The sequence below is a fragment of the Nerophis ophidion genome, linkage group LG07 (assembly GCF_033978795.1).
Source record: "Nerophis ophidion isolate RoL-2023_Sa linkage group LG07, RoL_Noph_v1.0, whole genome shotgun sequence".
NCBI classification, from domain to species: Eukaryota; Metazoa; Chordata; class Actinopteri; order Syngnathiformes; family Syngnathidae; genus Nerophis; species Nerophis ophidion.
Window position 1 is genome coordinate 29,503,848 of NC_084617.1, and position 27,821 is coordinate 29,531,668.

General features: G+C 36.7%; 1 protein-coding gene across 3 annotated transcripts in view; it reads left to right on the top strand.

The window, feature by feature from the left end:
• The window catches only part of prkcbb (protein kinase C, beta b), a 282,346-nt gene that overhangs the window by 228,357 nt on the left and 26,168 nt on the right, over positions 1–27,821 (top strand). Inside the window, exons 16-17 of one of the 3 annotated variants that reach the window (XM_061905881.1) lie at positions 3,809–3,949; positions 13,484–24,048. In XM_061905881.1, coding sequence (XP_061761865.1) covers positions 3,809–3,949; positions 13,484–13,660 — 318 coding nt within the window. In that variant the 3' untranslated portion in view covers positions 13,661–24,048. Of the gene's footprint in view, positions 1–3,808; positions 3,950–4,180; positions 4,752–13,483; positions 24,049–27,821 lie in introns of those variants that run through there. The other 2 variants (XM_061905884.1, XM_061905882.1) reach the window with 2 other exon arrangements.

Genomic DNA, 27,821 nt, shown 5'->3' on the forward strand with positions numbered 1-27,821 from the left:
AATGACAATAATCCAGCCCTGACTGGAGGACAACGCAGGTTCAAGTAGGAGTGGGCTGATTGACACTAAGTGTGGCCAGGTGCCAATCAGCCGCATCTGAGGGGAAACAGCGCTCAGGGAGAAAAGCAGGAAATGACCAAAATCAAAGCCCTGACAGGAAACAAAGACATACACAGAGGAAACACTAAAACAAAACAAAACTGTCAGGGACAAGCCTGACAGTAACGCGCCTCTCCATAACGGATACCAGACGTTCTAGACACCCCTTTCCCCCAAAAAAAGAAACAGTCCAAAGTCAAGGGAGGTTGGAGGGAGGACAAGGCGGTGGGCCGCCAGGCCAGGCGTCGACGGCGAGTTGAACGCCGCTGCAATTGGCGAGGCGGTCGCCCTTGGAAAGACCACATCTGTGGCCGACAAGAGTATTGTGTCGCCCTCTGCTGGCCCACCGAACAGGATGGTGGCGCCCTCTGCTGGCCCACCGAACAGGATGGTGGCGGCGACCCCTGCTGGTCCACCGGAGAGGATGGTGGCGGTGACCCCTGCTGGTCCACCGCAGAGGATGGTGGCGGCGACCCCTGCTGGTCCACCGGAGAGGATGGTGGTGGAGACCCCTGCTGATCCACCGGAGAGGATGGTGGCGCCCCCCGCTGCTGGTCCACCGGAGAGGATTGTGGTGGCGACCCCTGCTGCTCCACCGGAGAGGATGGTGGTGGCGACCCTGCTGGTCCACCGGAGAGGATGGTGGTGGCGACCCCTGCTGATCCACCAGAGAGGATGGTGGCGCCCCCCGCTGCTGGTCCACCGGAGAGGATGGTGGCGCCCCCCGCTGCTGGACCACTAGAGAGGATGGTGGTGCCCCCTGCTGCTGGCCCACCGGAGTGTCTGGTGGCGTCTGCTGGCCTACCGGAGTGCGTGGTGGCATCTGCTGGCCCACAGATGATAATGGCGGCGTAGGTGACAGACCCACCAGAGGTGATGGCGGCGTAGATTGCAGACCCACCGGAGGTGATGGTGGCGACTGCCGGCCCACCGGAGATGATGGTGGCAGCTGCCGGCCCACTGGAGATGATGGCGCCGTCTGTTGCAGACCCACTGGGACGAAAAGTAGCTGTGCCTCCCCAGCTGCGCAGCTACTCCTAGCCCCCCTCTCAAGGGACGGATCCCAGTCGTCCCCCGAGAAGCCAACATAGGACAGGGATGGGTGGGAGGGATTACAAAATGAGGCAAAGTCTTTCCTCGATTTGGCCATCAATTTTAAAGCTAAGTTAAGCCTCTCCGCCATAGACATCTCTGCGGGGTTCGAATTTGGCTGGATTATTCTGTCAGTTTGAGTTTGTGACAAACCCCAAGGTGCAGAGATGGTGGCAGGCATTAAGCAAGAAAACATAATTTAATTTCCAAAAATATAAAAAGGGAAGGCAAAACACAAACCAGAAAAACAGGAGACAGGTAGCAGGAACAATAATCGAACCAAGAAACAGCTCACAAGTGACGAGGAACCAGGGAGAACTGGAGACAGAAAGCAGTCCATGGCATAAGACAACAAGTAATAATGACAATAATCCAGCCCTGACTGGAGGTCAAAGCAGGTTTGAATAGGATTGGGCTGATTGACCCCAGGTGTGGCCAGGTGCCAATCAGCCGCAGCTGAGGGGAAACAGCGCTCAGGAAGAAAAGCAGGAAATGACCAAAATAAAAGCGCTGACAGGAAACAAGTACATACACAGAGGAAACTAAACAAAAACAAAACTGTCTGGGACAAGCCTGACAATTGCTCTTTTATCCTGCACTACAACGAGCTAATGCAATGCAATTTCGTTCTTATCTGTACTGTAAAGTTCAAATTTGAATGACAATAAAAGGAAGTGTAACTTTCTAATGTATATATATATATATATATATGTATATATAGGTGTATGTATATATGTGTATAGATATATACTTTACATTTAATACAATTAATATTATTCTGTTGTCTACCTTGTACCTTTGGTGTGTGTGTGTGCGTGCTTGCGTGTGTGTGTGTGTGCGTGCGTATACATATAATTACTTTACAGTCATGCAGTCAGCTTTTGACCAAATTTTTGTAGCCCAATGCGGCCCCCAGGTCAGAAAGTTTGGACCCTCCTGCGTTACAGTAATGGTGACGAGACGTGACGAACGCATGAACAATGATGTCATCAAAGCTGATGGCCAAAATGAGACAGATTTTTGCGATATTACGGAGATGAAAGAAGGCTGTTTTGTATAAACAACGCAAATATTTGCAACAATTTTTAATCAAACTGTCCTGTCCAGCCACTCAGGTGATTTATATTGTTTATGTAGATGATCATATTGTTGATGTCGATGACCATATTGTTGATGTAGATAATCATATAGTTGATGTAGATGATCATATTGTTCATATGGATGATCATATAGTTGATGTAGATTATCTTATAGTTGATGTAGTTGAGGGGTCTCAAACTCAATTTACCTGGGGGCCACTGGATGAGGAAACTGGCTGAGGCTGGGCCGCGAGAAAAAATTTCTTAAAATCATCTAACATGCACTTCTTAATGAATTCCCCTTCTTTGAACGGCTTTCCGGCCCAAGCAACATACTTGCCAAATCTCGCGATCTTTCCGGGAAACGCTCGAATATCAGTGCCCCTCCCAAGAATCTCTCAGGGTAATCATTCGTCCGGTTTTCACCCGGTCAGCAATTTTTAGGGCGTGACGTGATGGTACTCTACACCTGCCGTCTAATTCGCTTTTCCACCACCGAAACAGTGTGCCGATCCAGTAACATACTGTATGAGGCTTCTTCAGTTCCACGGAAGAGACTGCAAGACATACTTGGTCAACAGCCATGCAGGTCACACTGTGGGTGGCCGTTTAAACAACTTTAATACTGTTACAAATATGTGCCACACTGTGAACCCACACCAAACAAGAATGACAAACACATTTTGGGAGAACATCTACACAGTAACACAACATAAACACAAAAGATCAAATACCCAGAATCCAATTAATTTTTATTTTTATTTTTTTATTTTATTAAATCAACATAAAATACACAAGATACACTTACAATTAGTGCACCAACCCAAAAAACCTCCCTTTGTCTTAACAAAGAATTTTTTTTTTAAATAATATCTTTCCAGAATCTCTGAACCTTTTGATGATATTACAGACCGTAGATGGTGAAATCCCTAAATTCCTTCCAAAAGCTGGTTGAGAAATGTTGTTCTTGAACAATTTGCTCACACATTTGTTCACAAAGTGGTGACCATCGCCCCATCCTTGTTTGTGAATGACTGAGTATTTAATGGAAGCTGTTTTTATACCCAATCATGGCACCCACCTCTTCCCAATTTGCCTGTTCACCTGTGTATTGTTCCAAATAAGTGTTTGATGAGTATTCCTCAACTTTCTCATTCTTTTTTGCCACATGTACCTGCTTTTTTTAAACATTTTGCAGGCATCAAATTCCAAATGAGCTAATATTTTCAAAAAATAACAACATTTTCCAGTCTGAACATTACATATCTTGTATTTGCAGTCTATTCATTTGAATATAGGTTAAAAAGGATTTGCAAATCATTGTATTCTCTTTTTTTTTACCATTTGAACAACGTGAAAACTTTACTGGTTTTGGAGTTTGTACAAGGTTGTAACTTCTTTCTGCTCCTTTTCATTCATAATTGACTTTCATGTTATGTGGATTGTTTTGTTTTTATTGTTCTTTGTATAAATGAAACAAAAAAGAAGCTTAAAGGAGACAAGTCCCATGCAAATAATCCTCCTCTTGCTGTGGGCAGTTGATGACCAAGCATCCTGCCAAGCGACTGGGCTGCGGTCCCGAGGGCGAGCGAGACATCCGGGACCACAGCTTCTTCCGCTACATGGACTGGGAGAAGGTGGAGAACAAGGAGGTGCAGCCGCCATTCAAACCCAAAGCTGTAAGTCCCGCCCCCCGCTGAGCACACGTCACACTACAGAAGAGTAGAAATGTCTCCTTTTCCTGCCTCCTGCTTCTAACAACTCTCCTTCGCTGTCTCTTCTTGACGATGTTGACTTTGTTGCTGCCTTTCTGTCCTCTCTCTCCTCCATTTTTCAATGCCACAGTCGCAGGTAAGTCAGGGAACTGTGACCACACTGCCAGCTGAGCCGGTTTTCTTTGGTTTTTGTAGACGGGTTTGGACTGGCTGTTGTTTGCCGAGGTCAGCGAGAGTTGAGAGTGGTTCCCCAGGGCACAGACGGTGTGACCTAATACGACGTGTGTGATATTTGTTATTATTATTATTGCTGCTGAAGGAGGTTTCTTTTGGGACCTGCTGGTTTGTGTCACATGTAATATTTAGTACTTGTTATTTCAGTCTTGGTACATCAGAACCTAGGTGTCACTAAAAAGAAGTTGATCCAAACATGGCAGATTCATGTGTGGGGGGATATTGTCTTGGCACATTTCTTACAAATTGCTTTAAACCAGGGGTGTCCGAACTTTTTGACTTGGGGGCCGCATTGAGATAAAATGATTTTGGTCGAGGGGCGAACGATGACTGCATGATTGTAAAATAAAATAAGTATACAATATTAGAAATATATATATACGTTAGGTCAGGAAAAAATACAAAGGTTATATCATCCATCATGTGTAAATGGTGTTCTGATGGTTTCCCTTGATATAGTCTTTGTAATTTTTCCTGACCTATTGCTCTACCCCGGTATTGAGCACTGTATAACGAATAAACCACAGAAACCTTGACCATATATATATATATATACTGTATATATATATATATATATATATATATATACATATATATATAGCTGTGTATATATATATATATATATATATATATCGCTGTATATGTATGTATATATGTACATGTATATATCTATATATGTATGTATATATATATATGTGTGTGTGTGTATATATATATGTATATTTGTATGTATGTGTATATATATATATACATGTATATGTTTGTATATATATATTTATGTGAATGTGTGTGTATATATATATATGTATGTGTGTATGTATATATGTTTGTGTGTATATATATATATATGTGTGTGTGTGTGTGTGTGTGTGTGTGTGTGTGTGTGTGTGTGGATATATATATATGTGTGTGGATATATATATATGTGTGTGGATATATACATATACAGTATATACATGTGTATGTGTATGTATATATATGTGTGTGTATATGTATGTATATATGTACATGTATGTATCTATATGTATATATGTACATGTGTATATATATATGTACATGTATATATATATATACATATATATATATATATATATATATATATATATATATATATATATATATATATATATATATATATATATAAATGAGAGAGAGAGCCTATACATATATATGTGTACAAAAATTCTATTTTAAATATATAATTAGATATTAAGAGTATGTAGAAGTTGGATTCCTACCTATAAGACATCAACTGGCCGCAGTTTGGACACCCCTGCTTTAAACCTGCCTGAAACTTCTGTGCACATTCTTGCTATGTGGCCACAGAGAAGTGAATATTTCCCTTAGGATAACACTAAAATGTGTTCAAGTGAAAGAAAGGCGTGAACCCAGTAGTCCACATGTCTTACCAGAAGAGGACGTGATGGATGTCCACCACACATATGGAGCTGCTTGAAATGATGCACACTTGTAATCAACATCAGCTGCTGGATCAAGATGTCCTAAAGAGTGACCGTCTGCTTTACAGCATGTCTGATGTGCTGCAACATCTCCATGGTTGATTTATCAATCCAGTAGTTGTCTGTAGGGCTGGACAATCAATCCAATTTTGATTATTGCTTCTCACGATTATGAAAATATAATAATAAAAAAAAAAAAACGATGAATGTTACATACATCATTGCATTTACATTCCTAAGATTTTCAACTAATCTCAACCGTCCCACCAATAAAACTTGGTAGTTTTTTTAACCCGAAAAAAATCCCGCTGTTTAAAATATTCATGATTTTCTAAAACATTGGACAATATAATTGGTACTTCTCCTACTACTAACAGAGTTTTATTTTTTATAAACAATATAGATATTTAATATTTATCCGTCTGTAGTAAAATAGCTCAAGCTGTAGGTTCAGGAAACACAAGGAAATATTTCAGTGTTTACATAGGTTTAGATTGTAGCTTGTATTAGGTTAGCATTAAAGACGGCAAATAGCGGTGCTAGCTAATGGTGAGACAGTAATGTGTTTATATAGGTTTGGATTCTAGTTTGTATTTAGGTTTGCATTTAAGATACCAAATAGCGACGCTAGCTAATGGTGAGACAGTAATGTGTTTTTATAGGTTTAGATTGTAGCTTGTCTTTAGGTTAGCATTTAAGATAGCAAATAGCGGCGCTAGCTAATGACATGACAGTAAAGTTTTTTTATACATTTAGAGATTGTAGCTTGTATTTAGGTTAGGATTTAAGATAGCAAATAGGGGCACCAGCTAATGGCGAGACAGAAATGTGTTTATATAGGTTTAGATTGTAGCTTGTATTAGGTTAGCATTAAAGACAGCAAATAGCGGCGCTAGCTAATGGTGAGACAGTAATGTGTTTATATAGGTTTGGATTCTAGTTTGTATTTAGGTTTGCATTTAAGATACCAAATAGTGACACTAGCTAATGGTGAGACAGTAATGTGTTTTTATAGGTTTAGATTGTAGCTTGTCTTTAGGTTAGCATTTAAGATAGCAAATAGCGGCGCTAGCTAATGACATGACAGTAATGTTTTTTTATACATTTAGAGATTGTAGCTTGTCTTTAGGTTAGCGTTTAAGATAGCAAATAGGGGCACCAGCTAATAGCGAGACAGAAATGTGTTTATATAGGTTTAGATTTTAGCTTGTATTTAGGTTTGCATTTAAGATAGCAAATAGTGACGTTAGCTAATGGTGAGACAGTAATGTGTTTTACAGGTTTAGATTGTAGCTTGAATTTAGGTTAGCATTTAAGATAGCAAATAGGGGCACCATCTAATGGCGAGACAGAAATGTGTTTATATAGGTTTAGATTTTAGCTTGTATTTAGGTTTGCATTTAAGATAGCAAATAGTGACGTTAGCTAATGGTGAGACAGTAATGTGTTTTTATAGGTTTAGATTGTAGCTTGAATTTAGGTTAGCATTTAAGATAGCAAATACCGGATTTAAGCTACCGGTTAGTGGTGCCAGCTGATGGCGAGGCATTAATGTGTTTATTGAAGTTTGTATTTATGTTGGCATTTAAGATAGCAAACAGCGGCACTAGTTAATGGCTAGACAGTAATATGTTTGTATAGGTTTAGATTTTAGCTTGTATTTAGGTTAGCATTTAAGATAGCAAATAGCGGCGCTAGCTAATGGCCAAATATTTGGTAAATTCCCATTTAAATTAATGAGACATTCTTTAAAATTCCACAATTCCCACATTTTTCATTTGATTCAAAGTGTTCCAACTTCAAAATATTCAGCCTGTTCAGGAATTGTGTGCTCTACTTCAAAAATTCTAAAAAGAATTCCTGGATTTCCCATAATTCCGGGTTTTCCGGGACATTTTTCCCTTTGGCCATTTTTTAAACTTCCACCATTTCCAAATTTTAAACCGATTCAAACCATTCTACCTTCAACACATTATCACCAGCCTGGAAATTTGAACTACCTTTTTTCCAAGTTTCAAAAAAACTCCAGGATTTTCCACAATTTGTGGTTTTCCAAAGCCCTATTTCAACCCTTTTTTTCTGGCAACTACTCCTTCAAGATTTTTTAACCGTTTCACAGTCAAGACATTCCTCTTAATCAGGACAAATACAATCCAGGAATTCCATTATACCATTTCTCAATTCAACATGTTACTACTTTAACATTTCTCGTCCGATTTGAAAAATTACCAACCATTTCAACTAGTACAGACCATTTAAGTTTTTTACCATTTTCAAAAAAATTCCCACTTTTCCTGAAATTCCCAATTTTTTCTGAAATTCCCTTTGAAACGAATAGGACATTCTTCAAAGTTCCACAACTCCCACATTTTTTATCTGATTCAAACTGTTCCAACAATTCTATTAAAAAATCCCGGGTTTTCCATAATTCCCGGTTTTCCGAGAAAGTTTCCTATTCAAAATGAATTGGCCATTTTTCAAACTTCCCCCATTTCCACATTTTTCAACCGATTCAAACCATTCCACCTTCAACAGATTTCACCATCCTGGAAATTTAAACAACTTTTTTTCCAAGTTCAAAAAAATTCCAGGATTTTCCAGAATTCCTTGTTTTCCTAAGCCCTGTTTCCACCCTTTATTCTGGCGACAACTTCTTCCACATTTTTCAACACAGTTCAACCAAACCACTGTCCAAACATTCTTCTTAATCTAAGTTGTTTTTTTAAATGGAACAATTCCAGTTTTTCCCGAAATCCCGGCAATTCCGTTATACCATTTCTCAATTGAACATGTTACTACTTCAACATTTCTCAACCGATTTTAAAAATTCCAACACCAACCATTGGAACAAATTTAGACCATTCAAGTTTTTTACCATCTTCAAAAAAATTCCTGTTTTTTCCCGAAATTCCCTTTTTTTTTTTCTGAAATTCCCATCGAAATGAATGGGACATTCTTCAAAGTTCCCACACTCGCACATTTTTATATCTGATTCAAACAGCTCCAACTTTAAAATATTCAACCGGTTCAGGAATTGTGTGCCTTACTTCAACAATTTAAAAAAAAAAAATTCCAGGATTTCAGTTCAGCTTCAGCATTGCAGTATTCACACGCAATTCCTTCAGGAATTGCCTTGTCCAGTTTACTAAATATTTTGTTGGTACAATAAATACTCATGTTTTCAAATGAGCGAATAATCATGATATTATTTGTGATTACAATATAATTTAAAATAATCGTGATTATTATTATTATTATTATATCCATAAAGGTCCAGCCCTAGTAGTTAGATTTACAGACAGTCTTTTGGCCGGGATGTTGTCTTTGAATTGGACCGTCACTTCCTGTCATACCGTCTTCAACTGTTCAACCATCCTGAAACGTGTTGTCAGTCACTTCACACGTTCTGCTCCACAGCATTCTGTCCATCCTTGCTCGGATCTGTTTTTCAGCTCATGCATCAACCCGTCTGTCCGTCCATTCTCACGTTTGTGTTTGTGTTGACGTACCTTCTCTTTTATCTGCATGCTCGCAGGCGAAGTCTCAAACCAAACCTGCTGTGGCGTGCACTACTTTTTTAAAAGAAAACTGCATTTTTGTTTATTTATCATCAACAATCCTTATGTGAGACAGAAATATGCGTCTTTCCCTTTCCTGTGCGTGCTCGACAGTAAAAAAAAAAAAATTGCTAACAATGCAAGTAAAGGAGATACTCCTGTTCCATAGCCTTCTAAAAACGTGGACTAACTTCTAAGTTAATAAGAAGTGAAAATGTTGGTATATTAGCCAATGCTAACAATGGTAGCTTGATTACATTATGATATCAAGTACAAATGTGCACCAAAAACACTCCTACAGTCATCACACATGGGATGGTTTAGTAAGTAAAAACTGTTTTAGTTATATTGTAAAACTTACCAACGTTACTCAGAGTGATGGACAAAGAATCCTCAAGAGCAGAAACGCCATGGACGGCTAGAAGACAAAATGGCACTTGCACTTCCCGGTAGAAAGCTTAGTCTACTTGAAAGTCAGGAATTTACAGAAATGCAAAGAACAATAACAATTTGAAAAAATAAAATTCAGTTTTTCTGGTGGTAACATAGACACTTGTAAACGTGTTAGCATATTAGCTCATGCAAATGACGTTAGCTTGATTACATTACAATAGCACGCACAAATATACAGGAAAACAATCTTACAGACATCACACATGGGACGTTTTGGTAAGTAAGAATTGTTATAGTTATATCGTAAAACAGTACAAACGTTGCTTGGAGTGATGAATGAAGAACCCATACGAGCAAAAACGCTAGGATGGCTAGAAGACGGAACGGAACTTCCACTTCCGGTTGAGAGCTCTAAACAGTAGGGCATTGCAGCACCTGCGTCGAGCCAATTCGTCCAAAAAAATGGGGCAATTACGCAAACAATACCACACCTATTCAGTGTCTTTGCTTGTTTTTATTTTTAAACGTTTTCCATCAGGGCTGTCAGTGAAGAAAAATCCATTAATTGGTCACACTGTTTTTCAAGCCGCACTGTTTAAAGTGTAGGAAAAAACTAGCGGCTTATCGCCAGGAATTTGCGGGACTAATCATGGCAGACTTAGTGAGAGACAACAAGGACTACTTTGGGACGAGTGATGATCCAGGGCTATAGTAAAATATCATGGAGCAGAAGTGCTAAGCAAAATAAGAACATAAAACAGTCAGACAGAGGGGATGTTTGGATCTTTCAGCACTCCCTGTTTAGATGGTCAATTCAGCAGTCCTCGGTTTAAAAAAGTGCTAAAGACGAAACGACAATCTTTCTGTCATGGAGTTAGGAGCCAGTATCCGGATATTTAGCTGCTGGTGTGTGTGGAGTTTTTACGTTTCAAACTTTTCCAAACTGGAAGGCGATCCAGCAGCAGTAAGTCCAGTGGCTGCGAGCACACCTCTCAGCTCTCGACAGTAGTAGAAAGTAGTTCCTCTGTGTTAGCTCCTACAATAACAATTAGGGTAGTCAATCTTTCGGCAGCGCACGATTCGGATCAATTCTTGGGGATAACGATTTGATTCAGAATCGATTCTTGATTTAAAACTATTCTCGATTCAAAATCCAAAATCAACACTTTTTTATTAACATTGGGTGTCAGTTCTATGATTAACTACATTCCTCCATTAAAAAATATAAACAGCTCTGACACAATTTCTATATTACTTAAAATAAAACTGTTTTTGTTGAATAAAATTCTATACAAACATTTAATAAATATATATATATGTACATATATATATGTATATATATACATGTAATAAATATATTTATATGTACATATATATACATGAAATATATATATATATATATACATATATATATGTGTATATATGTATATATATATGTGTATATATGTATGTATATATATATATATACATATATATATGTGTATATATATATATGTATATATACATACATATATATGTATATGTACAAAAAATATAAACATATGTATATATACATCTATAAAGATATAGATGTATATATATATTTTTAATAATGGACTTTTATATCGATTAAAAGTCATTACAAATAAGAATCGTGATTCATTAAACAAATGTTACGTTTTTTTGACACCCCTAATAACAATGTCGCTGTAGTTTGTTTATATGCAGGAGCTCTGTAGAATGTTGTTGTTTTCTTAGAGCACTTTATTGGTGGAATCTCCATTACCTGCATTGTTAACTGCCTTGTGCTAGCAGTTTTTTACTCTTTAGAACGCACAGTAAAGGGAAAGAGATTTGTTATTGTCCGACATAAAGATTTTTTTAAGGGAAATATATTTACGTAAATAACATCTTCTGTCGATGCACATTCCTGAGTTGCACTCCTCACTTAGCAACATTGTTCCCCAAAACACGTTAACAGGCAGTAATTAGCTGAGGATTTTTCGCATATTCCCCCAAACTCTAAACATTTGGTCCTCAGAGACACAGATTTAATGAGTTTGTTGTTGTCCTCGGGGTGACCTTGTCACACTAAACTTGTTTTCTTCCTTAAAGCCGAGCACAGAGAAGGAAAAGGCGTGTCGTCGGTCCCCCAGCAGAGTGAATAAGTAGTCTAGGGGCCACACACCTCCCGGGCTTACAGGCTCCTTCTGCAGGGTCAGACTGGGAAATAACTTTTACAGGAGTGCACTTCCACAGCAAGTTTGAGACTTCTGCTTGTGTGTGAAGAGTGAATAGGTTTCAAATATTTGGCACAACATGAAGTATGCTGGGATGGAATCCACTGGTCTTGTTTCACTTCACTGATGTCCCACACGTACTGATGCAGATCCACAGTGGGTGGAACATGGCGCTAGGGCTGGAACCTTATCAACAATTTAAAAAATCATCACAGTTATCGTTATCGTCGCGGTAATGTTGACCAAAACACACTTAAACATGCATTGAAATATTTTAACCGCATTTTATTTTTAAATGCAACAGACGTACAGTATAAATATTTATATTTATCTCTCTCTTGTACGAGAGCTCAGGCTCTAGGTTCAGGAAACACAAGGAAATATTTCAGTGTTCACATAGGTTTAGATTGTAGCTTGTATTTATGTTACTATTTAAGATTGTAAATAGCGGCGCTAGCTAATGGCGAGAAAGTAATGTGTTTACATAAGTTTAGATAGTAGTTTGTATTTAGGTCAGCATTTAAGATGGCGATTAACGATATTAGCTAATGGGGTGACAGTAATGTGTTTATATAAGTTTAGATTTTAGCTTGTATTTATGTTGTATTTATGGTTCATGGTTACATCCCTAGAAAGTATGTGAATAATAACCATAATGCCTGCGGTTCATGATTCCATTCCTAGAAAGTGTTTGAATAGTAACAATGATGCCTGTGGTTCATGTTTACAACCTTTGAAAGTATTTGAATAGTAACCATAATGCCTGTGGTTCATGGTTCCATCCCTAGAAAGTCTTTGGATAGTAATGATGATGCCTGTGGTTCAGAGTTCCCTCCCTAGAAAGTATGTGAATAGTAACCATAATGCCTGTGGTTCATGGTTCCATCCATAGAAAGTATTTGAATAGCAACTAGGATGCCTGTGGTTCATGGTTACATCCCTAAAAAGTGTTTGAATAGTAACTATAATACATGTGGGTCATGGTTCCATCCCTAGAAAGTATTTGAATTGTAACCCTAATGCCTTTGGTTCATGGTTCCATCCCTAGAAAGTGTTTGAGTAGTAACCATAATGCCTGTGGTTCATAGTTCCATCCCTAGGAAGTGTTTGAATAGTAACCATGATGCCTGTGGTTCATAGTTCCATCCCTAGGAAGTGTTTGAATAGTAACCATGATGCCTGTGGTTCAAGGTTCCATCCGTACAAAGTGTTTGAATAGTAACCATGATGCCTGTGGTTCATAGTTTCATCCCTAAAAAGTATGTGAATAGTAACCATAAAGCCTGTGGTTCATGGTTCCATCCCTAAAAAGTCTTTGAATAGTAACCATAATGCCTGTGGTTCATGGTTACATCCCTAGAAAGTATTTGAATAGTAACAATGATGCATGTCGTTCATGGTTACATCCCTAGAATGTGCTTGAATAGTAACCATGATGCCCGTGGTTCATTGTCCCATCCTTAAAAAGTAGGAGGGCTTATTTGAAACCATGTTCAGGTGATGTCATTTCACTCCCTGCCTCAACCCACCACTCCCTCCTTCTTCTGTCCCTCTCCTTTATCCATCCATTTTGCTCCATTCCCCCACTTCCCCCTCCCCGTGCGTTCCCCTCACCCACCCCGTCCTCCTCCGCAGTGTGGGCGGGATGCTGAGAACTTTGACCGTTTTTTCACCCGCCACCCGCCAGTGCTGACCCCTCCCGACGAGGAAGTGATTCAGAACCTGGACCAGGACGAGTTCCAAGGATTCTCTTTTATCAACCCAGAGTTCCCTGGAAGCGCCGCCGCCGACCCTGCCGCCGAGCAGGCTTGATTGAACTTGCACGGACGCTACACACACACACGCACACACACACACACATTTCTTGTTCACACTGCTGCAACCTGCCTCTTCTCTAATCATAAAAACTATATATTTGTTTTGCATGCAACAAAAGAAGATTTGACAATTCTGAACCAAAATGGCGGCCAAAGTGCGGAGTAGTTTATGGAATAAACCAGGGGTGTCCAAACTTTTCCCACTCAGGAAAAATTAAAGCATGTGGGGGTCCATTTTTTAAAAAAATCTTTTTCATAGATTTTTTATAACCTGTAGGGCTTCCCTCAAGTTAGGTCCCAGAGACCCGGAAGGGTCTCAGTCATAAAAATGTTGAAAAATGAGTCATACATTAAAAAAAAAATGTGATGTATTTTATTTTTTTAATATTTTATCCCCTTTTTGTGAAAGAAAACCTTGGACATATTTCCCCCCCAAAAAATATTTCAAAGTTTGATATTTAATTTGAAGTAATTTTAATTGATCAATAATTTATAACAACCCTGATTTTATGTCATTATTGTTTTTTTTTAACATGGCAGGTTTTTGAAAAAATAAAATCCCACAAAAGATTTTGGGGATCCAGGTTTCCACTCATAAAAGTGTTAAAAATAAGTGATAGATGTATTTTTTTAAAATTATTATTGTTATTATTCTAATCACTCTCGATCAACTTACATATATGTATAGCTTAGAAGGTTTTATTTCATATTTTTGGTTTGTTTGTTGTTATTGGGCCCTCTTTTAAAATATAGTTGTGTTTTTTGCATGGCAAACACACAGAATATGCAATTTTTTCCTCGGAAAAAAAAATATTTCAAAGTGGAATATTTAATTTGAAGTAATTTTAATCGATCCATAATTCATAACAACCCTGATTTTTTAACATGACAGTTTTTGAAAAAAAAAAATTAAATCCCACTAAAATTATTGGGGATCCAAATGTTTCCACTCATAAAAGTGTTAAAAATAAGAGTCATTAATGTGTTTTTATTTTTTTAACACTCTATCAACTAACACTCTATCTGTCGATTATATATTTTTATTATAATGCATTATTTTTTGGTTTGTTTGTAGGCATTATGCACTTTGTTTTAGATCAAGTGATGTTTGTTGTATGGCAAAGATACAAAAAAAATATTTCAAAGTGTAATGTATAATTTGAAGTTATAAATAGATCAATAGTTCCTAACAACCCTGATCATTATTATTATTATTCCTTTTTGAATATGACAGGTTTAAAAAAATAAAAATCCCACAAAAATTCTTGGGATTCAAACGTTTCCACTCATAAAAGTGCTTTAAAAAAAAGTCATAAATGTTTTTTGTTTTTTTTACTTTAAACACTCTTTATCAATTTCACTTCTATCTCTCAATTACATTCGGTGGAATATTTGATGTACTTAATCGGAGCCATTTATTTGTTTCTATATTTCATAACATTGATTATATTGATTATTATTATGTTTTGAGCAATGATGGTTATGGCAGCTTTTTGTTATTAGAGTCACCATTGCAACTTTTTTCTTGTTGTATTTCACTTGTTTGATCTTTTATTCCAACTTTTTTATGTTTTGGGTTGTTTATTTACAGTATTTTTAGAAAGTGCAGCGTTTCAAAAAAAAAAAAGCCACAAATGGCCCCTGGGCCACACTTTGGACACCCCTGGATCAAACAAATATGATAAGCTTTTTCCTGGTTAGGAACGTTAGTTAAAATAAATAAAATTTATGTATGTATATATATATATATATATGTATGTATGTATATATATACATTCATATATATATGTATGTATGTATATATATACATATATATATATATGTATGTATGTATATATATACATTCATATATATATGTATGTATGTATATATATACATATGCATATATATATATATATATATACACACTGTATATATACAGTATATCGATTTTAAAAATCTTTTTATGCGATTCCCGATCTTACAGGCTGCGTGTAAAGGTTGTACATCGGCAGCTAATAGGAGCTTTTGTAACTTGTTTTGAAAAAGGTTTTGGCATAAGTTATATATATATATATATATATATATATATATATATATATATATATAAGAATCAGTTTTTAAAAAGTTTGATTCTGATTGTTATAATAATTTAAAAGACGTATTTGTGGTCTACATAATATGTAATGGTGCTTGTTTGGTCCAAATGTTGCATAGATGATGTTTTACAGACCATATTCCAGACGCTTCATCTTCAGGATGCACCGTTTTTGTGGGCAGTCTTATTTTATACTTTGACCAAGTCTTCTCCCCGTCAGCCATCTTGTATCTACTGACAGATAGAAGTTAGAACTATACACTACTTTGTATTAGAAATGGCAACAGCGGATGAATCATGTGCATGTACAAGACAGTCTGCACCTCAACAAGAAGATAAAGAAAAAGAACGAACTTATTGATTACAATGGCGGACTTGTTTGGGTATATTTCCAACATACTGTATATGGATAATCCCCTGACGTCACAATTGTGAAAAGCATCACTACTGACGCAGATTGCAAACGGCTCACTTAGAGGAAGTACAAAGGAAGGAAATAATGTTTTATAAACATTTCTGCATGCCTCCATGCTCTGATTTCACCTTTTCAAAGACTTATGCAGATCATAAATAAACAAAAACAGCTGCCCATAGGTAAGAAAAGTTGCTTTTGGTCCACTTGAAGTCATCAGAAACCTCCAACCGGTTCCTGCTAATCTCCACGCATTGTTTGTTGTGTGCAAAAAAAATGAACAATCTACGAATTACCATGTTTCTTTCTGGTTGGTTGTGCAAAACATGCAGTGTGAGCAACATTTGTGGTCCAATCAACCAACAAAAACAACATTTGTGGTCAAAACACCAACAACAACAACACACACAAAACAGTAAATAGCATTGCAATTATTTTCGGGGGAATTTCACTCCTTGGCTCTTCCAGCACGCTCTGCGTTTGGCTTGCGGTTCTTTAAAGCGTGGCAAGAAACCTTCTTGTTTGTTTGTTTCTTCTTCTCTTCTGCATTGGAATGCCTGACCTTCTTGTGCATGACTCTCTAGACTGCCGAGATGTCAATAAGTTGGACTGCTGGCTGTGTCTCGCCGTCATGGTGGATGTTTGTGTGACGGCGAGATGCAACACACAGTTAGTTAGTTAGTTAGTTAGTTAGTTAGTTAGTTAGTTAGAGAGACTACTAGCATGTGCAGTACAATTATTGGCACAACTCCGCAAACACACACAAATGGTTTTACTCACGCCCGACGATTCGCAAGTTAAAAAACAAAAAGACAATGTTCTTAAATTAAAGGATGTATAAGTAAAAAAAAAATTTCTGCCAGTTTAAAAAAATATTATTCAATTAAAAGCGATTTGCAAGTATAAAAAAGTTTTTATTCAATTAAATAATTGTTTTGCACGATTAAAAACTATTTTATTTAATAAAAAAACATTTTGCAATACAAATAATTTTTTTAAATTAAAAAAAATTGGAAATATGAAAACAAGTTTTCTTCCAAAAAACAATTAGCAAGTACAAAAACAATATTCTTGAGGAACAAAATGTTTTGCAAGTATATTTTTTTCAATAAAAAAAATATTTTGCAAGTATTAAGACAATTTTCTTCAAGAAAAAAATATTTTGCTATACAAATAATTTTTTTACATAAAGAAATATTTTGCAAGTATAAAAACAAGTTTTCTTTAAAAAAATATTTTGCAAGTACAAAACAATATTCTTCAAGAACAAAATGTTTTGTAAGTATATTTTCTTCGATAAAAAAAATATTTAGCAAGTATTAAAACAATTAACTTCAAGAAAAAAATATTTTGCAAGTATAAAAACAATTTTCTTCAAGGAATAAAAACTATTGCAATTATTAAAACAAGTTTTTTTCAATTAGAATAGTTTTTTTCTAATATAAAAGCAATTTTCTTCATTTAAAAAATATTTTACACGTATAAAAAAAATGTTTTTCAATAAAAAAATGTTTTGCAAGTATATTTTCTTCAATAAAAAATATGTTTAAGTATTCAAAAAATGTTCTTTAATAAAAATGTGTTTTCAAGTATTAAAACAATTTTCTTCAATAAAAAAAATGTTTTGCAAGTATTAAAACAAGTTTTTTGAATTAGGGAATTGTTTTTGAAAGAATAAAAACTATTTTTTTCAAATATACAAATATTTTGCCAGTATAAAAACAATTTCCTTCAATAAAAAATATTTTGCAAGTATTAAAACAATTTTCTTTAATTAAAACATATTTTACAAGTATGTTTTCTTCAGTTTCTTGCGTCTTCTTCTTGGTTACTTTTGGTGGACGGCACCATGCGCAAATAACGGTCGTTCTGACGGTCTTAAATTGACTCTGCAGTCGTTGAGAAATGCAAATTACGTCCAAGTGTGTGGATCTCGCTAGGTGGAATATTACTGCCAAAAGTTTTACTTTGAAAAAAATGTTTTTTAAATTCAAAAAAATGTTTTTTATTGCAAATAATTTTTTCATTGAATAAAAAAAAAAATCTTGTACTTGCAAATCATTTTTAAAATTGAAGAAATTGGTTAGTTTTTTATTGAGAAATGGTTGGGTGTGAATAAAATCATGTTTGTGGAGTTTTGCCAGTAATTTTCCTTTTTGGTGTGTTTTTCAGACGCATGACTTGCGTGTTTTGTTGATGCCATATTTGGATGTGTGTGCGCCAATGGACGACGTTTGCTGCGCGCATGCCTGGCCGTGTGCTCGTGTTTTGGACGGCCACAGGCTCCGTTTTGCTTCCTTGACTTGGCGCTCTTGGACGAGAAACCGGGCGAATGTTTTGCACGTGGTTCTGCTGAGGCGCTGCCTTTCCCCCTCGCAGAGGGTCTGATGACGTTTGCTGTGATCCGCTGTGTTGCCGGGCAACCACGTTGCAACCTTTGTGGTGAGTCCCCGGCTCGGGGGACGAAAGGAGATTTTGAGTGCGTGTGTGTTTCTGCATGTGACAGCTCTGAAGAAGAAACATGTTTGTCTTGTATTTTCTCCATCCAACTTACATAGCAATAATCTTCTTGTCATGTTTGGCACCGGGTTAGTTTTTGCCTCATCCCTGGATTAAAGCGTGAGTAAAGAAGTTCGAAAGAGAAACTGATGATGTCGTTCGCTCGTAGATACTACCTGGCGGTTGTTTGAGTACACTGCCGCTAGTCCACTCCCTAATGCTTCAGTCCCACACCTTAATGCAGGATTCTCACAGAAATGAGGCAAAAATACAACCTTATCTACTGTAATAATTTGTAATCAGTTGTAACATCTCCCCCCCCCCCCCTCCAGGGCAGCTAATGTACTTCTAATCTGGTGTCATGCAGCACCGAGCTGACCATATCTGTTTGATTCACTTATTGGACAAATTCTTCACCAGAAAACAAGAAAATGTTTTTATTACACGTTAGATTATGTCTGTAATACACCAACAGGCCACAGCATTAAGTACAGTGGGTCTGGTCCCTCACTTAAAGCGGAACTGCACTTTTTATTTTATTTATTTTGCCTATTGTTCACAATCATTATGAAAAACAAGAAGACAAAAGTTATTTTTTTTGTGTTGTTTTTTTGCATTAATTCTCTCTTCCTTAGTGCTTGCTTCTGGAAGCAGCAGTTCATCCTCAGTATATTCACCTTCAAAAAGATAAGGTTGTGAATCCTCATTTGTCCAAAAATTGTTGTCTTTGTTGTTTGTTACCAAGTCTGCCATAATTAGAACACACACTCGTGTTTGTTTCCGGAAGTAGGAACACACATTTGTTGCTAGAAGTCGGAAGTGCGTTGCTTTGGAAACGGAAATGAATGCACTGAAAAAATCAGTTCAAGCATTGATTAAAATGACCAAAATAGGGTAAATATTATACATATTACATATTGTTTTGAAGGTGTCTGTTACTACATTTTATATATACTTGCAGTGTGTAGATTGTACATATTACATATTGTTATGAAGGTTTCTGTTACTACATTATATACAGATGTGGTCAAAAGTTTACATACACTTGTGAAGAACATAATGTCATGGTTGTCTTGAGTTCCAAATCATTTCTACAACACCTATTTTTTGTGATAGAGTGATTGGAGCACATACTTGTTGGTCACAAAAACATTCATGAAGTTTGGTTATTTTATGAATTTATTATTGGTCTACTGAAAATGTGACCAAATTTGCTGGGTCAAAATTATACATAAAGCAACATACATTATCAATTTTGGTGATATAGAAAAGTTACAATAAAATGAAATTAGCTTCATAGCATGGCCTCTTAACTTCACGTGAGTGATTATGATTGATGACACCTGTTGACTTCTGTGGACTTCTCTCTAAGACCTTCTGGTGGAAAGTTCTGTGGTCAGATGAAACAAAAATTGAGCTGTTTGGCCACAATACCCAGCAATATGTTTGAAGGAGAAAAGGCGAGGAGAGTGGCCGTGTGCAACCCGAGGGTCCCTGGTTCAAATCCCACCTAGTACCAACCTCGTCACGTCCGTTGTGTCCTGAGCAAGACACTTCACCCTTGCTCCTGATGGGTGCTGGTTGGCGCCTTGCATGGCAGCTCCCTCCACCAGTGTGTGAATGTGTGTGTGAATGGGTAAATGTGGAAGTAGTGTCAAAGCGCTTTGAGTACCTTGAAGGTAGAAAAGCGCTATACAAGTACAACCCATTTATGTATTTATTATTTAATCCCAGGAACAGCATGTCTACCGCCAAGCATGGTGGTGGTAATATTATGCTCTGGGCCTGTTTTGCTGTCAATGAGACTGGTGCTTTACAGAGAGTAAATGGAATGATGAAAAAGGAGAATTTCCTCCAAATTCTTCAGGATAACCTAAAATCATCAGCCCAGAGGTTGGGTATTGGGCGCAGTTGGGTGTTCCAACAGGACAATGACCTCAAACACACGTCGAAAGTGGTAAAGGAATGGCTAAATCAGGCTGGAATTAAGTTTTTAGAATGGCCTTCCTAAAGTCCTGACTTCAACGTGTGGACAATGCTGAAGAAAGAAGTCCATGTCAGAAAACCAACACATTTTGCTGACCTGCACCAATTTTGTCAAGAGGAGTGGTCAAAAATTTAAGCAGAAGCTTGTGGATGGCTACCAAAAGCACCTTATTGCAGTGAAACTTGCCAAAGGACATGTAACCAAATATTAACATTGCTGTATTGTCAGAGGTGTTTAAACATTTTCCAGCGAGGGCCAAATAGAGAAAAATTGAAGGATGCGAGGGCCACTCTTATACATTTTGTATATGGAAAAAGTCTCAAACCAAAAAAAATGTAGGTTAACATATGCTAACATTTAAAAAAAAAAAAAAAAAAAACTTACATCTTAGCTTATTGTTATAGATAACAAAGCAATAAAGCGATCCATGATTATTTTAATAATGATTTTATTCGTATTTATGTTAACTGTGCTCGAAGTTAGGTTGTAAGTACTAATATTCCTATTATACGGTCAACTGAAACGCTTTTGAGGGCTTTAGTATACTCAAAAACCTTCGTCTCACAAGAAATTTTCCATCATGACAGGACACATGGAAAATCATAAAGTTAAATTAAAGTACCAATGATTGTCACACACACACTAGGTGTGGCAAAATTATCCTCTGCATTTGACCCATCACCCTTGATCACCCTCTGAGAGGTGAGGGGAGCAGTGAGCGGCAGCCCTGGCCACGCCCGGGCATCATTTTTGGTGATTCAACCCCCAATTCCAACCCTTGATACTGAGTGTCAAGCAGGCAGGTAATGGCTCCCATTTTTAAAGTCTCTGGTATGACTCGACTGGGGTTTGAACTCACAACATACCGATCTCAGGGCGGACACTCTAGATAAACTTTCGGTCCCCTAAGGGGGGGGGGTGCCCACATATGTGGTCCTCTCCAAGGTTTCTCATAGTCATCATTGTCACTGTCACCGACGTCCCATTGGGGTGAGTTTTTCTTGCCCTTATGTGGGCTCTACCGAGGATGTCGTTGTGGTTTGTGCAGCCTTTTGAGACACTGGTGATTTAGGGGTATATAAATAAAAATTTATTGATTGATTGATTAATCATCAAAGACCTTATATAGTAAGACGCTCAAGTTGTCTGCCATTTTGGTTTTCAGGTCCCATTTGGGGGAATTTGGTCCCGTTAATTTTTTATAGTTTTTTTGTTCTAATTTGGGACCTGTTTAGTTTGTCTAAACCAGGGGTCGGCAACCCGCGGCTCCAGAGGCTCTTTAGCGCCGCCCTATTGGCTCTCCAGGGCTTTTTCAAAAGTGTATGAAAAATGGAAAAAGATGAGGAGGAAAAAATATCTAAAAAAAATGTTTTTATTTGGTTTCTGTCGGAGGACAAACATGACACAAACCTCCCTAATTGTTATAAAGCACAGTGTTTTTATTAAACATGCTTCACTGATTCGAGTATTTGGCGAGCGCCGTTTTGTCCTACTAATTTTGGCGGTCCTTGAACTCACTGTAGTTTGTTTACATGTACAACTTTCTCCGACTTTCTAAGACGTGTTTTATGCCACTTCTTTTTCCGTCTCATTTTGTCCACCAAACTTTTAACGTTGTGCGTGAATCCACAAAGGTGAGTTTTGTTGATGTTATTGACTTATGTGGAGTGCTAATCAGACATATTTGGTCACTGCATGACTGCAAACTAATCGATGCTAACATGCTATTTAGGCTAGCTCTATGTACATATTGCATCATTATGCCTTATTTGTAGCTATATCTGAGCTCATTTAGTTTCCTTTAAGTCCTCATAATTCAATTTATATATCATGACACACTATCTGTATGTAATATGGCTTTTATTTTTTGAGGCTCCAGACTTATTTGTTTTTGTATTTTTGGTCCAATATGGCTCTGTCAACATTTTAGGTTGTCGACCCCTGGTCTATAGAATGTGTCGCTGGCCAATAAAAATCAATCTGCGAGCCGCAAATGGCCCCCGTGCCGCATTTTGGACATCCCTGCTGTATGCATACTTTTGACCCTGCAGATTTGGTCACATCTTCAGTAGACCCATAATAAATTCATAAACGAAGCAAACTTCATGAATGTTTTTGTGGCCAACAAGTATGTGCTCCAATCACTCTATCACAAAAAAAATACGAGTTGTAGAAATGATTGGAAAACTCAAGACAGCCATGACATTATGTTCTTTACAAGTGTGCAGTGTGTATGTAGAACGTTGGAGGGTTTTGAAGTTGTTTTAGAGGACTTTTGTTATGTACTAGAGAAAGGAAGGAGGCGACAACCAGGGCAGGACTGCGTTCACAAGGTTTATTAAATACCTTTGATGAATACGTGGCGTGTGTATGCTACTCAAAGTGAATGACTGTTGACTATGTGTAATATTAAATATGTAAATGTTGGTTGTATCATTCGTCGTTATCCAAGAGGGCAAGGCGAAGAGGCAGGTCGTGGACAGGCAAGAGGTCATGGACAAGAGCAGGGCAGCTTGGTCTGGGTCCGAGCAGGGAGGTCATGGATCGAGGAGAGCAGTCATAAATCCGGATGGGAGTTGAGTGACAAGGTACAATCACGGAGGACAGGGGAGTCACCAAGGAAATACAAAAGGACATGAACCAGGAGAAAACACGGAGAGATAGAGCAAAACAAGGGCGAGAAAATCACTGGGAAAACAGGGAATGCCAGACGTGATGCTTACTGGAAGGTTAGCGACGTTCTGGCAAAAGCTCCTCGGGTCTGCTGGTTTTTATGCTGCTCCCTCTCATCAAATCCAGGTGTGTTGATTATTGATAGGCTGCAGGCTCGTTGTTGCGTGGGCGTGCTGCACTCAGCACGAGTGAGGGCGTGTCTGAGTGCGCTGTCAGCAGAGGCGCCTCTTAAAAATCTTTAAAAAATAAAAAATAAATGTGTGTTCTTGTCTGTTATAATGATTTTGAACAATAATCAAAATAATAATAAAAAAGTGCAGTTCCCCTTTAAGGCCTTAATTTTTGCAAACTCCATTGAATGTGTTGTAATTGTTGTATTGATGCTGTGGCCAGTGTGTGGATGCTAACACAATATTTAGAGGTGATATTACATTTTGTAGCGTTTAGTGACTTTTTTTTTTTTTTTAATAAGTTTGCTGTTTTCTTAATGTGTTGATGAAAGCCCCCCAGTGTTAGTGCATCATATATGATATATTTATATTTATATCATGTGCCCCACACGGAGGAATAAATAATAATCCCGCATGAATTAATGTGTTTTATCACCAGAGTTTTCAGTATTAGCATTTCTAGGGATGCTTTCTGTGTGCCAATAATGTAGAGGGCGGGCGAGCGAGAAGCTTTTTATCTTGTGTGTTTGGAAACAGCAGGCTTACAATAAAAAGATGCCACGTGTGCCGGGGTGGTCTCGTCTTTCCGCTGACATTGGACGCGTGGACTGCATGCATGAGAGAGAGAGAGATTAAAGTGACGGAGGCTGACAGATGGGGAGCATGCTCACTAGATTGGAGAGAGAGAGAGAGAGAGGAGGAGGCCAACAATGGTGGAGGGCGGGGGAGGGGGCAAAGGCAGCAAGACAGGCTGTGCATATTTCATGGCTGCCACTTATCATAAGAGCCTTTCCTTGATGCTCTGACGACTTCAAGGAAAGTAAAACACTCTCAGGCCTGCTGCTGCCGGACATGTTTGGAATGATGATGTCATGTTACCATGTAGACTTTTTACCTTTTTTCTCCAATTGTGTTCTTACTTTTTAAAAGAACAGATGGATGCAAATGACGGACATCATTTGTAACAAGTTTCATGTTTATTTGATCAAAAACTAGCAGTTTTAGAGCTGGGCCAATATTCAATAAGTTAAGTGACCGAAAAATAAATGGAAATTAACTCAATGACTTTGCGAGTATAAAAACAATTTTCTGAAATTAAAAAAGATGTTTTGCAAGTATGGAAAAAAACTGTTATAAATTTAAAAAAATATTTTGCAAGTATTGAAACAATTTTCTTTATTTTAAAAAAATGCAAGTGTAAAAACTATTTCCTTCAGTTAAGAAAAATATTGTGCAAGTATTAAAACAATTTTATTCGAATAAAGAAAATATTTTCCAAGTATTACATATTTTTTTTCAATTAAAAAATATATTATGCTAGTATTAAAACAATTTTATTCAATTAAAGAAAATATTTCCAAGTATTACATATTTTTTTCAATCAAAAAAAATATTTTGCAAGTATAAAAACAATTTTCTTCATTAAAACAATGTTTTGCAAGTATAAAAACTGATTTTTTTCAATTAAGAAAAATATTTTGTAAGTACTAAAACAATTTTCTTCAATAAAAAATATTTTGTAAGTGTTAAAACACATTTATTTTGGTGTAAAAAAAATGTTTCAAAAGACCAAAAACTATTTTTTTTGTCATTGTAAAAACGATTTGCAAGTTTAAAAACTTTTTTCATAAAAAAAATTAAGTAAAAAAAAATGAAAGTATTAAAAACAAATTTCTTCACTTAAAAAGATGTTTTTCAAGTTTAAAAACTATTTTCTTCAAAGAAAAACTTGGCAGTGATATTCCATCCTGCACAGCCATATTTCACACTCCACAACAACAGTTGGTGCTTTTGAGTCAATTTAAGGCCGTCAGAGCTACTCTTATTTGCGCATGGTTCCATCCGCCAAAAATAACAAAGACGTTGAGCAAAATGGTGGATACAAGAGAGGAAAAACAAACTCAACCTGTAAGTTAACACGTTTATGGTACTATCCACTAGTTGTAGATCATGCAATGTTATTTATTGATGCAATGCCGCTTCTTCTTTGTTATTTTTGGCAGACGGCACCATTCGCAAATACAATAAATAACTGGTTTAATAAGCTATTGCAAATAACAATAAATTGACTCTGCAGCACCACCTAATATACTTGCAATATGGTTTTGTATTTTAATTTTATCAGTGGTTCATTTGCTCTCAAATGTTGACAATGAAAAATTTTATTGGCGGGAATTTATTGGTCAATATATCGGTGCGCACAATTTGTTATCGGTCCAGACCTAACACTGCATCTGCCTCTTGCCAAATTAAAATTGTTATAAAGTGGGTTCTTTTTAGAACAAATATAAATAGGACTTTGTAGAAAATCATTTTTAAAACAATAAACAGATGAAATTTCCTGGGTTTTTCCAAGCAATGACCGTTTTTAAAATAAAAGTATTGGGGATCCAAAAGAGCATCACTCATAAAAGTGTTATAAATATACATCTTTTTTTTTTCTTGCAACACTTAAATCTTTAAATCGACTTCAGATCTGTCTGTCGATTATACGTTTTTATTATAATTGTTTTTAAACTTGTTTGGGGTTTTTTCACCAAAGAAAACCTTGCTTTTTTATGCAAACATACAACATATGCAATACCCCCCGCCCCCCATAAGATATGTATGAATAAAAACAATTTTCTTCAATTAAGAAAAATATTTGAAAGTATTAAAACCATTTTTTTGTCAATTAAAAAATATTTTTCAAGTACTCAAAAAATGTTCTTCAATTGAAAAAAATATTTTGCAAGTATAAAAGAAATTATTCAATTAAAAAAATATTTTGCAAGTATACAAAACAATTTTATCCAAGTAAAAAAAGATTTGGCAAGTATTAAAAAAATGTTCTTCAATGTAAAATAATACTTTAAAGTGGAATATTTGAATTGGAGCCTTGAAAAGATAATTAATTCATAACATTGATATTGATTCATTATTATTTTTGGAGCAATGACAGTTTAAAAAAAAATCCACTCATGATTTTTTTAATTTTTTTTTTTACTTTCAACGAGCAAATCTTGAGATCAACTTCAGATCTATCTGGCACTTTAGTTTTTTGGGGTTTTTTTGTTGTTGTTGTTGTTTTTGTTTTTGACACAATAATTTCCCCCTGAAAAAAATATTTCATAGTGTAATTTTTGATGTGAAGTAATTGGAGCCCTAAATAGATCAATAATTCATAACATTGATTTTGATTCATTATTATGGTATGAGCAATGACGGTTTAAAAAAAAAAAATCCCACTGAAATTATTGGGTATCCATGAGAGCCCCCACACATAAAAGTGGTAAAAAAAAATCTTTTTTTCTTCTTTTTTTTACTTTCAATGCTCAAATCTTGAAATCAACTTCAGATCTATCTGGCACGTTTAAGTAATTGTTTTTATTTTTATTTTTATGTTTTTGTTTTTATACAGTTTCCCCCTGAAAAAATTGTTTTGTGATTAAATATATATATATATATATATATATATATATATATATATATATATATATATAAATGCACAATAATACCGTAATAATGCAATTCCAAAACCAAACTCAAGCCAGCAACATTCAGAATGGCAATCAACAAAGCAATTGAGAGGACACAAACATGACACAAAACAATACAAAAGCAATCAAACAAAAATGAATAATATCAACAACAGTATCAATAATGTGTGAAGTGTAATATTTGATGTGAAGTAATTGGAGTTATTTGAGCAATGACAGTTTTTTTTTTGTCTTTTTTAACAGCCTGCATGGCAGCTTTGTGTTATTATATTTCACCTGTTTGTTTGTTCATTTATTCCACTTTTTTATGTTTTTTTTTTGCTGTATTTTTACAGTGGACCATTAAAAAAAATGTCAGCCACACTTTCGACACCCCTGATCTGAATAGAACTTCGAAAAAAGGCAAAGTCCACAAGACGTATGAGCGTAATGAAACAGCAACACAGTGTCAACACAGCTAGTGAGTGTGCCATGCGCTCACCCGGGCTGCCTACGACTAGCTATTAGTGCATGCAAAAGATGCGACTTTTCTCCAAGTGGTGTTGGAGCGTGTGCCGGGCTGCTTATCTCTTGGTCGGCATGCAGCACTCAAATGGAAATGATTTGGAGGAGAAACGCTGCGGAACAGGAAGTTCCCGGGCAGCGCTAAGCTGTGTAAAGTTTGTGTTGGAGTGGATGCTGATAATTAATTCCCAATGTTGCGGCCCTACAAATGAAAGCCAGTGGCTGGGCCACAAAGCAGCCGCCGCTTATCAGCCCAAAACAGGTCAGCGTCGGATACCCGCCTTTCATGCTTTCATTCCGCCTCCCTCCCACGCACACACACACACACGCACGCGCTCGCGCAGCATCCTCAGCC